The sequence below is a fragment of the Rana temporaria genome, chromosome 6, assembly GCF_905171775.1.
Source record: "Rana temporaria chromosome 6, aRanTem1.1, whole genome shotgun sequence".
Lineage (NCBI taxonomy): Eukaryota > Metazoa > Chordata > Amphibia > Anura > Ranidae > Rana > Rana temporaria.
In genome coordinates, this window is record NC_053494.1 from 87,890,828 (window position 1) to 87,904,459 (window position 13,632).

At 44.3% G+C, this 13,632-nt stretch overlaps 1 protein-coding gene across 1 annotated transcript in view; it reads right to left on the reverse strand.

The window, feature by feature from the left end:
* PMM2 (phosphomannomutase 2) overlaps positions 1-13,632 on the reverse strand; it is a 113,933-nt gene that overhangs the window by 22,761 nt on the left and 77,540 nt on the right. The window contains exon 6 of the mRNA XM_040356974.1: positions 3,948-4,023. Coding sequence (XP_040212908.1) covers positions 3,948-4,023 — 76 coding nt within the window. The remainder of the gene's footprint in view (positions 1-3,947; positions 4,024-13,632) is intronic.

Here is a 13,632-nt window from a genome sequence, read left to right on the forward strand (position 1 = left end):
CGTGAAGGGAGGAAAGAACGAAAACATTCTTATTATCCCTCCACTTCACAGCGAGCAAATCATTACACTTGAAGCATGCTCTCTCCCCCAGCCTAAGATGGAAATCTACAAGCCTCTGGAGTAAGCCCCGGCGATTAGATCGCACAGTGCCACATGTGCCAATTTGATGATCAAACAAGTGACTAAAAAGTGGCACGCTTGTGTAATAATTGTCCACATACAAATGGTACCCCTTTCCGAATAAGGGTGACACCAAGTCCCACACAATCTTGCCAGAGCTCCCTATATAATCTGGGCAGTTCTCTGGCTCTATGTGGCTATCTCTTTCCTTGTAAACCATAAAACTACATGTATAGCCTGTGGTCCTGTCACAGAGCTTATATATCTAGACCCCATATCTGGCACGCTTGCTGGGAAGATGTTTGAAAGACAAGTGGCCAGGAAATGTAATCAGGGACTCATCAACGCAGAGAACTTGATGGGGAGTAAACAAGGCTGCAAAACGTTAGCTGAAGTGGTTTACGAGGGGCCGAGTCGATCGTATCCAGGGTCTCCACAAGGACATCAGTTCATTGTCGTTGAAATGCATGAACCGCAAGAGCTGCTTGTATCGTGCCCTGACCATGGAGGCAGAGAACATGGGCATATGGTAAACTGGGTCAATGGACCAATATGACCGCAACGTACTCATTTTAACTTTGCCCATCTCGAGGGATAGGCCCAGAAAGGTCAGAAACCGTAATTGGTTTCCATTCTCTGGCAAGGGAGGACTGGGTATTAGTGGCTATGAATTGACCTGCATACAAATAACGTGAAAAACCGCGAATTAAAATCAAGTGACGTTTCCACCTGAATTCTGGGTTAGTTAGTGAATGGGGGAAGTACAGGTGCTGCAGAAGTGGTGGGCTTCCAATTAGGATTGGCAAATTCTGCAGGAAAGACACTATGAGCATGACGGGCCTGTCTTTGTCTACTTGGTGGCAGCGGGACACTACTTGTGCTAGCCAGCTTGAACTGCACTTATGGGACTCGCCATTGTCACCATGCGATACTGCAGTGCTGGATGTATGACCAGGGTGTACTAGGCTGCTGGTGCTTGCCAGTTCATCAGAAGGATGAGCGGCACTAGTACTTCTCTGCTCCATACGAGAGCCCTGCAGTTCTTGCACCTCAACAACAGAAGAAGAATGGGGTCGGGTATGCCTGACCTTGGCAGGGACCACAACTCCATTGTCAGTGATATCTATCATGGAGCCGCTGTCGTCTACAGGATCGTATTCTGAGCCTGAATCTGACAGAGGAGTGACTTTCTTTTCCCTATCTGTCCTGCTCAGAAACGTGTAGGAATATTCACTAGTGTACCTTCGATTTGCCATTTTGGGCTCTAAAATTTACTGGTACACTAGTCACGGGAAACAAAGCACCTAGACTGTCAGCAACTGTATCAAATGCTACCGAAAAAAACTGTTAGCGATCGCAGGGATCAGGCCAGCCTGGCGAATGCTGCAGTTATGCGTTTTGCAAGTGACAGTGATCGATCGATCGATACTGCACTTGGCTGGGCGGAGGGGAAAAACGCAGGTGCTAGCAGGTATCTGGGCTGATCCCACTAACACTGCGTTGTTGGGAACCCTAAACTGCTGGGGACGCTAGTATAGATCAGATACTATACAGATACTATACAACTAAGGGAGATGTATGGTGCGTGTGTGGGTGTTGGCGCTACTGGCAATAATCTGACACTGCCTGGGGCGACGCAGACCCTATCTGACATTAAAACTTAACTGATAACACCCGAAAGGATAGAAAGGCTTCCATAGAGAACTTAAAAAAGTTACGCTAAGGGGTGATGGCAATGGATTGAGCAAGACTATCGCCATCACCCCTTAGAGAACCTAAAGTTACACTATGGAAGCCTTTCTATCCTTACATGGGGAATGATTGAATACCATTTACACTGAGGACATCCTGAGTAGATTTGCTGGGGACACCTTGCTATCCAAGTACAGAGACCCGGGGCTGGGAAATAAGCCACAGGCGTATGCGATCTCCTTAACAAGAGATCTAGCAAGCTGGTAAGCAGCAGTATTATCATTGGTGGAGGACCTTTCTTACTATACCCTCTCACATTATTCTTGGGTGTCGTGGTTTCAGGTCACTGCGGAATAGAGGGTTGAAGAATTATCGTTTGAACTGTCACTTTGAACCTTATTTTGTGGAATATATTCTCAGCAACTCATTGGTGCGTACTGGACATTCAGAGGGTTCTTACAGTCTCTATTTTTGTTTTTTGTACACTTCATGAGCTTTATACATTATCAATGATACATTATTATTTTAACATTTTATTGATTCTGTGTGTCTCACATAAAGTTGCAGCAATTTTTCACATATAATATCACTCATTCGAGCAACTCATGGACAGCGCAGTAAATAATATTTTTCACGTTTAATATATGGGGGTACCTGGCGCTATAAAAACCTGACTGAAAAAGAGGAATCACCGCTCTAAGATACTAATCAGAAAGTCTCCTCACCTGATCCAAAGTCAAGGGTGCTGGCAATGCATGGAATGATGCAAAATTAAGGGAAAACGTTCTGGACAGCCGCACTCCAAAAATAAATTGCTTTTATTTTTAAATCAGAAAACACACAAAAAGCATGCCACAGCAGACGGGGTAAAAAGCCGTCGCATTTCACACCAAACTTTAGTGCTTATTCATAGCTTACCAAGCTATGGCAAGCTTGATAAGCTATGAAAAAGCACTGAAGTTTGGTGTGAAACGCGTCAGTTTTTTACCCCGTCTGCTGTGGCATGCTTTTTGTGTGTTTTTTTGATTTCACAATAAAAGCTATTTTTTTTCGAAGTGCGGCTGTCCAGAACGTTTTTCCTTCATTTTGCTGTATAAAAACCTGACGGTGGACCCAAATATCTAATTAGTTAACTAGAGTCACCACTGACACCTATACAGTGATCACTGGTGAAAGGGTTAACTAGGGGGCAATCAGGGGGTTAAAACCTTTATTAGGTAGTATATGGGGGTACCCGACAGTGAACCTACATAACTAACAGGCTAACTAGTATCACCCGCAACACTAATACGGCAATCAGAAAAAAGATTGCTTAGTGACATTGGTGACAGGGGGTGAAAGGTATACCTGGTGGGCGATCAAGGGGTTAAACCTTTATTAGGGGGGTTTGGGGGTACCATACACCTAAAGGCGCCTACCACTAACTGCCCTGGCACATTTTTAGTCACAAATGATACCAAATGCAGTGATCAGTAAAAAAATTAACATTGCAAATCGGTGACACTGACTGGGGGTGATCTACGTGTACTGGTGTCAATGTACTGTTGGTGCACTTACTCTGGGTTGTCTTCTTTTCGTCCTGCGCAGAGGAGAGACCGACATGAGGAGAGCGACATCACTTCCTCTGCCTGCAATTACACTTTCACAGGCAGAGGAAACATACCACTGGTCAGGAGCGATTGTGAGGGGGTGGCCATAAATGGGTGGCCTCCCCCTCATTACGGATCGCTCCTGGAATGATTCCGACCGCCGCAGGCACCGGGGGGCCCCAATCAGGCCCCCGCCTGCTGGGAGGCAGGGACGTACATGCACGACCATCTGCTGCCCCGTGCCATTCTGCCAAAGTATATCATTGTGTGGTGGTCGTCAACTGGTTAATAGAAATGTGTAATGTTTTCATACAATCGTGTGTTTTTTTTATTTGGGCAATTAAGAAACATTGATTAATATTTTACTCGTGAGCAGATTTAGGCTGTTTACTGAGCTCAAAAACTCAAGCTAACACGATCAATTTAAAACATCAAATGATGATATCTGAAAAATGGGAGTTTCCAGCTTCAGGGTCCTCCATATCCTAAATTTTTCTTCTTTTTTACAGTGGACCAGTAATGTCACAAATTGCTTCCATACATTACCTATTGAAAATGTTAAATCCTTTCCTTCAAATTCTTTCCGTAAATCCGCCACAAACTTCTCTCTAAACTGTTCCTTCTGCAAAAGAAGACAAAATGTAATAGCAGTAGCAATGATACTCAAGGATGAGTAGATGGATACCGATATGTGGTACTTATCATAAAATTATATAAAAATTATAAAAGCAAGAGAATGGAAAGGGAAAGCAAGCACTCAAAGCCAATAAGGCTCTGCTACGGTGCATAGTTTGACATGCTAACAGGAGCAGAGAATGAAGATAGCACCAGACATGATCACAGATGTGGAAATACAGGGCAATTTAGGAAACAGCGATCACAGGTCAATCGGCTTCAGTATGAATCACACAAATAGGAAACACAAGGGGAATAAAGGGAATACAAAGACACTGAATTTCAAAAGTGCCAACTTCCCTAAACTACGAACCTTGCTAGAAGATATAAATTGGGATAAAATCTTAGAAATAAAGAACACGGAGGAGAGATGGGGTTGCTTTAGGAGCATATTAAAAAAGGCCATTAGCCAATGCATCCCATTGGGAAATAAATTTAAAAGAGTGAACAAAAGTCCTGGATGGCTCAACTCCAATGTAAAAATGCATATAAAAGCAAAAGGAGAAGGCCTTCAAAAAAACACAAGGCTGAGGGATCATCATCATCAGCATTCAGACTTTACAAAGAACGCAACAAGATATGCAAGGGTGCAACTAGGGCGGCTAAGATAGAACACGAAAGACACATAGCGGAGGAGAGCAAAAAAAATCCCCAGAAATTCATTTAGTATATAAACAGTAAAAAAGGGAGGACAGACCATATTGGTCCCATAAATGAGGAAGGAGGAAGGAGGAAGGACATCTGGTTACAAAGGATGGGGAAATGGTATTGAATTTATTCTTCTCCTCAGTCTTCGCAATGGAATCGGGGGGCTTCAGTAGCCAAAACTGCAGTGTTTGTCCCCATTACATATCACAGGAAGCACCCTCATGGCTAACAGAGGACAGAAATTAGAAATGGATTAAAAAGCAGTGTAGGTGTGGAGCTGTTCTGTGTAGGTAAAAAGTGTAAGCGTCTAAAAAAAAAAAAAAAAAAAAAAGGAAAATAAGTAAAATGATTAAAGTGACAAGTGCCGAGTGGTCTTTTTGAAAAAAGTGCATGGAATTGATGCTGCTGTGTTACACCCTCAGCCGGGGTAATCCTAAACCATATGAGAAACTCCTGTGCGCAGGGCTCGACAAATCCCGGTCGCCATGGCGACAAGAAATAGCGTCCTGGCGAGTGGGGTCTTGGCTTGGAAGGTGGGCATCTGCCGCTCGCGGCCTTTTCCCAGGATCGCTGCCGGCAGGATGTTTTAGGCGAGGCCGCGGCTTCGGCCTAGTCCGCAGAGCGCCTTTTCCCCAGGATTGTGGCGGACTAGGCGCTCCGCGGACCAGACCGAAGCCGCGGCCTCGCCTAAAACATCTTGCCCACAGCTCGCCGCGATCCTGGCAGCCTTTGCCCAAGGATCGCGACGAGCTGCGGACAGGATGTTTTAGGCGAGGCCACGGCTTCAGCCTAATCCGCGGAGCGCCGGTCCTATGGGATGGAATGTGCAATTAAGAAAAAAAAAAACTGCTGAAGTTCACACATGGCTTAGAACTCTGCCAGCTCCCATATGACAGCGCTAGACCAATCTCCAAGCAACACTTTTGTCACATGGATCAAATTCACTTGCTGCATCAAACCTGCAGGTACTGGCCATTTTCTTTGCTCCCTGTGACTGAATAGAGATGTAGGGGGATAAAGGAAAAAAAAGTATGCTGGACATTAAAACAGGTTTGTCTTAAAAGAGAGAGAGAGAGAGAGAAAAAAAAAAGGATATATGTTTTTAAAAGGAAAAGCTGACTAACCCACTAAATGTAACCAATATATATTTTTATAGTTCATTGCAACAGTAATGCAAATAAGCAGTCCAGTTTTTGACAGCCTAAAAGATAGGTCAGTGCCATATTATTCTATTATGGTGGACAAAGATATAGGGACATCTAAGCAGCAAGTCTTCATGTAGAATATCTGTTTTGAAAATGGACTAAAAGGTCATAACTGACTGGCATGCAGTGAGGGGAAAAAAAAGTATTTTATCCCCTGCTCATTTTGTACATTTGCCCACTGACAAAGAAATGATCAGTCTAAAATTGAACTGTAGGTTTATTTTAACAGTGAGTGACAGAATAACAAAAATATCCAGAAAAATGCATTTAAAAAAAGTTCTAAATGGATTTGCATTTTAATGAGTGAAATAAGTATTTGACCACTTCGCAAAACATGACTTAATACACATGTGTGGTTTGTATACCGTTTACCTATGCGGGCGCTGCTCACGTATGCGTTCGCTTCTGCGCGCGAGCTCGGCACGCGTTTTCTGGCGCCTAACTTTTTTAGCTGGCTCCTAGATTCCAAGCAAATTTGTCAAGCCATGCCTGTGCGTATGGTGATGCAGTTTGAAATGTGTAAGGAGACAAGTGCTAAATGTAACCCGAAATTGATGCTAGTGTGTTACACCCTCGGCCGGGTTAATCCTAAACTATGTGAGGAACTCCTGTGTATAAAAGGTGATACAGCTTGATGCGTGTTTAAACTATATTAAATAGCCACTTATATCACAATGAATAAAATTAAAATATTAATATATGCGCAAGCAAACAATGTACATAAAAATAATAAAAAAATATATATATAAAATTAATAATTTTTTTCACTCAGGGTTGTGATAAACAGTGAAAAATACAAAAGTGACTTGTGCTCAAAGAAAAAGTGTCCAGTGCTTTTTGACATAAAAATGCAGATTCTTATCTTCTTAATCAGGTGATTTCAGTGTAGGTGATTTTTCCGTGCTCTTATTGCAAATGCACTCACCAGAAATTTCATACCACCAGGGGCATTAGGCAGCCACAGTATGTGCCACTGTGAAGCAATCTGGGAAACGATCTGTCCAAGATGTTTACCGTTCTCTCCAAAGATGGTAGATAGAGAAGGATGCCCATAGCGTGATACCGTTTAAAAGTATATTTATTTCAAGAAAAAAGTGGAAACGTACTCACAATTTAAAACATTTTTTTGAGACAAACAATGCAGACACTCAAATAGGAAATCCTGTCTATGGCCCTGACCGGAAGTGATGCAAAGACATATTAAGCTTCCCTCTATGCGTTTCGTCACTCTGACATCTGGAGCATGCATCTTGCATTAACTCACTTCAGTTTTATAGTGTGTTGTGGTCCCACTGGGCCTGCGCAAATAACCGTGGCAGACATTTTTGATGGGGTTTTGAGGGCCGAAAGCATGTCGGTCCACGTGTATATCCACAACGGCCATGTTTGGTGTGCTTTTGAAGACCGGAGACCGTTCCCACTCAACAGCCTGAACCAAAACCTCAGCGGCCATTTTTGGTGTGATTTTGAGGACCGAAGTCCGATACAGGTCTACGGATGTAATCACTGTGGCCATATGAAGATCGAGATCTGTACATCTCTAAAGTACTCTAGAATTAAATTTTAAAGTACGATTGTACATGATGGTATGCCGGAACTTAAATTTGAGGTTTAGTGGGGACACTCTACACTAAAAAAAAGCAATAAAAACAATACAAAAGTAAAACCTAAAACAAACACTTTGGTATCTTATTATAAAACCATGTACCCTATCACATACGTATTGGATACCTATTCTTATAGGTGGTTTAATAAAATAATGACTATATTAAAAATGAATAGGAGTACCATGACTACATCTCCTATAAAAAAAATTCTATAATAAAGAATATATGTTATTTAAATAAAAAAGATCGGTATAAAAAATGGTGCCAAGATGTGTAGGGACATGTGCTAAAATTATTATACATGGGAGGGTGGGACCAAATGAGGAAAATTAAAAGTAGAAGCTTGATCAACAGTGGTTAGATGAATATATTTAAAATTATGCCTCAAAAGTGGAAGATGGAGATATAAAAATTAAAAGAAAAAAAATCGGATAAACCGAGATGGTTTAAACGAAGTGAAGATGAGATAAAATAAATATAAACATACTGCAAAAAATACTAAAATTAGAGACATAAAAATGCTAAAATAAAAAAAGCATTAACAAAAAAATAAAAAAAGGGGGGGGGGACTACGTGAGAAGGTTTTTTTTATGCTCAATGATGGGAAAGAATGGGGGGGCTGACTATATGCAAACACTCAGGCTGGTTTCACACTGAGGCGTGCAGCCGCGGTGACGGTATAGCCGAGCTATTTGTAGCGCGGCTATACCGTCGTATTTACCGCGATATTCGGGCGCTAGTGGTGAGGTTTTAACCCCCGCTAGCGGCCGAAAAAGGGTTAATACCGCGCTTTGAACACACCGCTCCTATACCGCGGTAAAGATGCGGCTAGCAGGACTTTTGGTGCGCTCCTGCTAGCGCACCGCTTCAATGTGAAAGCCTTCGGGCTTTCACAGTGAACACTGCAGGGCATGATTTTTCATGCTGTATAGCAGCGTTATTTTTAGCGCTGTACCACATGAAAAACGCCCCAGTGTGCAAGGGGCCTCATACTCCTATGGGTCTAATTAAAAAGTTTAAAAAACTGTTTAAAACACGATCGGTTCATCCGATGAAAACGGTCTGATGGATTTTTTCATCAGATATCCGATGAAGCCGACTTAAATCAGTCTTGCCTACACACCATCAGTTAAAAAAACTATCGTGTCAGAACACGGTGACGTAAAACACAACGACGTGCTGAGAAAAATGAAGTTCAATGCTTCCGAGCATGCGTCGACTTGATTCTGAGCATGCGTCGATTCTTAACCGATGGATTTCCCCACAGACGATCGTTTTTTTTAACCATTAGATACATTTTAAAAACAGGTTCTAAGTTTTTTTCACCGATGGGAAAAAAACTGATGGGGCCAACACACGATCGGTTCGTCTGATGAAAACGGTCAATCAGACCGTTTTCATCAGACAAACGGATCGTGTGTACGTGGCATAAGTCGATGTTCATACCCATGGAAAAATCCACTTAGTTTCATTCTGTGAAACTTTAATTCTTTTTTTACTCCTCTCCAATGTCCTTTGATTTTATCAATGTCATAAAAGATCAAATTAGATTTAAACTATTTAACACATTTTTAATTACAGACCCATAGGAGTTTGAGCGTTTGCATATAGTCATCATATTTTGTATGTACATTGTTTGCTTGTGCATAAATAAATATTTGAATTTTATCAATTGCGATATTAGTGAATGTTAACCTATTAGTGGCCATTTAATATACAGTACAGACCAAAAGTTTGGACACACCTTCTCATTCAAAGAGTTTTCTTTATTTTCATGACTATGAAAATTGTAGATTCACACTGAAGGCATCAAAACTATGAATTAACACATGTGGAATTATACATAACAAAAAAGTGTGAAACAACTGAAAATATATATTGTTCAAAGTAGCCACCTTTTGCTTTGATTACTGCTTTGCACACTCTTGGCATTCTCTTGATGAGCTTCAAGAGGCAGTCACCTGGCGCAGTATCCCATCACTCTCCTTCTTGGTCAAATAGCCCTTACACAGCCTGGAGGTGTGTTTGGGGTCATTGTCCTGTTGAAAAATAAATGATGGTCCAACTAAACGCAAACTGGATGGAATAGCATGCCGCTGCAAGATGCTGTGGTAGCCATGCTGGTTTAGTATGCCTTCAATTTTGAATAAATCCCCAACAGTGTCACCAGCAAAGCACACCCACACCATCACACCTCCTCCTCCATTCTTCACGGTGGGAACCAGGCATGTAGAGTCCATCCGTTCACCTTTTCTGCGTTGCACAAAGACACGGGGGTTGGAACCAAAGATCTCAAGTTTGGACTCATCAGACCAAAGCACAGGTTTCCACTGGTCTAATGTCCATTCCTTGTGTTCTTTGGCCCAAACAAGTCTCTTCCTGATTCACACAGTCTCCTCTTAACAGTTCTAGAGATGTGTCTGCTGCAAAAGGTGGCTACTTTGAAGAACCTAGAATATGAAATATATTTTCAGTGGTTTCACACTTTTTTGTTATGTATAATTCCACATGTGTTAATTCATAGTTTTGATGCCTTCAGTGTGAATCTACAATTTTCATAGTCATGAAAATAAAGAAAACTCTTTGAATGAGAAGGTGTGTCCAAACTTTTGGTCTGTACTGTAGTTTAAACGCGCATCAAGCTGTATCACTTTTATGCACAGGAGTTCCTCACATAGTTTAGGACCTGGCCGAGGGTGTAACACACTAGCATCAATTTCATTAGGACCTTTAAGGTTACATTTAGCACTTGTCTCCTTATACATTTCAAGCTGCATCACCATACGCACAGGAGTTTCTCATATGGTTTAGGATTAACCCGGCTGAGGGTGTAACACAACAGCATCAATTCCATGCACTTTTTTCAAAAAGACCACTCGGCACTCGTCACTTTAATCATTTACTTTTTTTCTATCTTATCAGACGCCAACACTTTTTACCTACACAGAACAGCGCCACACCCACACTGCTTTTTAATCCATATATTTGTACTCCATCTATTCTAGGTGGTAGTAACTTGTAGGGGCAGTAGTTCTCTGTCTATTCAGTACTTTTTTCTGCCCAGTACTTTTATCCTTAGCACGGAATCACACACAATCCCCCTCTAGAATTAGAAATGGACTTGGGAAACGTTACATTAATAAATCCCCGGGACCAGATGGCTTGCACCCGAAGGTACTCCGTCAAGTAATGGCTAAGACCATTGGGCCAGATTCACAAACAGCGGCGCAAATTAAAGCGGTGGTTCACCCTGCTGAACAACATTTCAGCATACAATTCGGCATCGTAGCGCGAGCTACAGTATGCCGGTCTTACATTTTTTATCCCAGTACTCACTGTTTAATCGTACCTAGACGATTCCGTCTGCCACGGGGAATGGGCGTTCCTAGCAAGAGGGAGGGTGATTGACGGCCGACTCTGGCACATCACGCTCCCCGAAGACAGCCGGAGTAGGTCTCGGCTCTTCACGGCGCCTGCGCACAGGCTATGCGCAGGCGCCGTGAAGAGCCAAGCCTATTTCGGCTATTTCCGGAGAAGTGTGGCGCGCCAGAGCCGGCCGTCAATCACTTTCCGTCTGGATTGGAACGCCCATTCCCCGTGGGCAGTCGGAATCGTCTAGGTAGGATTAAACAGTGAGTACGGGGATAAAAAATGTAAGACCGGCATACTGTAGCTCGCGCTACGATGCCGAATTTTATGCTAGAATAAAAAAAATATATATATTTTTTTTAATAGGGTGAACCCCCGCTTTAAGTTACTCAAAACGTATGTCATTTAAGTTACGGCGCCTTAATTTTGTGTCGTAAGTGCCGAATCCACAGCGCATTTGCGCACCAAATTGCGCAAGCGTAACTTAAATCCCGAGGCGTAAGGCGGGGTTATTGCAAGTGGGAAGGAAGTGGGCGTGCTCCATTGTAATGAGCCGTGACCCCATGCAAATGAAGGTCCGGCCGTACTGCGCATGCGCGCACAAATCTGCATCTAACTGGGCATGTGCAGAACTTGGCTCGGCGCAATCAGTGAGATAGGAAAAAGGCCAAGCGTACTTAGTTTGAGAATCGCCCTGTGTATAAATAGCCCCAGACAAACACACTTCCCTTGCAAAAGTACATCCCTGTGTTCCCCTTCCTAGAGCAAGTTGCTTCTGCTCTGTCGTCTGTTGGTGTGTGTTGGTGAGTTTAGTGTTAGTTAAAAAGATTTGGAGGAGTAGTAGAGTGTAGTAGTTGTGTGTTTTTTCTGAGTGTATTTTCTGTTTGTTTTTTTGGAGTTTGTTTTTGAATTTGTATTCGCTGTCTGCTTGTGTGGTTTGATTTTTGTGTTTGTTTGTTGTGTTTGTTTTTTGTTGGTGTGGTGGGTGTTATGGCACCGAAGCACAGGAAGCTGAATCAGAAGAGATCATCCAGAAAATCACTGATCAGATCAATGCTGCGGGTGGGGGGGGGGGGGAGAGACGAGGACCCCCAGTGGGATACAAAAGAAGATCAACGATCTTAAGAGCCTGGTCCGTGACAAGATGGCCAAGATCAATGCCCATGCCACGGGCACTGGAGGAGGCCCAGCCTGCCCCGTCAGGCTGAGTGAGGAGGAATGGGCAGTGGCCCGGTGTTTCCACCCACAGCAGGTGGTGGGCCTGCCTGGCTATCAATCTGATTCTCCTGTGAGGACAGGTAAGTTTTGGGTTTTTCTATCTGGTGATTAGCATGTGTGGGTGAGGGAAGGGAAGATGTGCAAAGTGTGTGGATCCTCCAACCTGTGATTGTTTTGTGTCCTCCACAGATGGCCAGGAGATGGATGGGCCATCAGGCCAGGCTGCTGCACCATCCCCTGGACAACAGGCTGCAGAAGAGTCCCAAGAAGGGCAGGAGTCCCCAGGGGAGGGGAGTGGCCACACCTCCCCTCATGAGGAGGTTGAGGGGGAGGAGGATGAGGGGGTGGAGGATGAAGATATGGACATTGCCAGGGAAGTCCTTTTAGCCTCGGATTTGTTGACCCCTGAGGCTACCCCTGAGGCTGGCAGCAGTCAGGCCACCATCAGGGGTAGCCCCTTCCACTCCTCCCCCAACAGGGCTCCACCCACAAGGGTCTCTCTCCCCTCCTCCCAGGCCACAAGACTCAGCTGCAGGCAGGATGGCGACCCATGAGACAAGGGGGGTGGCCGAGCGTCTGCCGGCCAATCTGCAGAGGGACAATGCCCGGCAGACCCGCCATCTGGCTCAGATCAAACAGACTGACTCAGATGGAGGACAGCCTGGGTTCAATTAAGGAGTCACTCACTGATGTGGCCACAAACTCCTTGGCGGTCATCACATGCATTTGTGACCTGCAGACCGCCACAACAAGCGTGGCCCAGGAGGTGAGTGCCCTGACCCAGGCTGTCCAGGACAACACCCGGGCTGTCCAGGCCAATACGGCTGCCCTCACTCTCAGTCTGACCAGGATAGCAGTGGCTTTGGAGGGCAGGCCAGCAAGAGGACAGTCACCAGGGGAGGCTCCTCCTTCCCCTGCTCACCCCCCCCCCCAGGAGGCTCCTCCTTCCCCTGCCCCCCAGGAGGCTCCTCTGGTTGGCCGTGGCCGTGCCCGTGGGCGGCCCAGGCGTAGCTTACGCCGCTGCCGTTAATTTTTGGGGGTACTTTTGATTTTTTTTTTTTGTATACTGTACTTATGATTTGTTTAATGTGTGTGAATGATGTGTGAATGTGGGGGTGGCATTCCTGATTAAATAAGGGTGTCACCCTCAGTTTTGGTGGAGTAGGGATCCCCAGGAACAGGGAGAAGTGATCCCAGGTCCATGTGAATGGTGTATGAATGCACAGTGACATAATTGGAGCCGTGGCGTGGCGTTACTGCTCCCAAGTACCATTGGGGGTACTTGGATCTAATCCAATTAGATGTGCATGTGATGTGTCTGTGCTAGGGACCACAGTGGGTGTGCATTCATGCATTCTCATTGTGCCATGTTTAATGTGTGTGTTTACTGTGCAAAGATGCCTTCTGCGAGGCGTCTCCTGGCTGCTGTTCCCTCAGAAGAGGGAGTACCCTGGGTTAGGGGGGGAATGTCTGGTTCAGGGGTCAGTTCATCACGTAGGTCAATCTCCA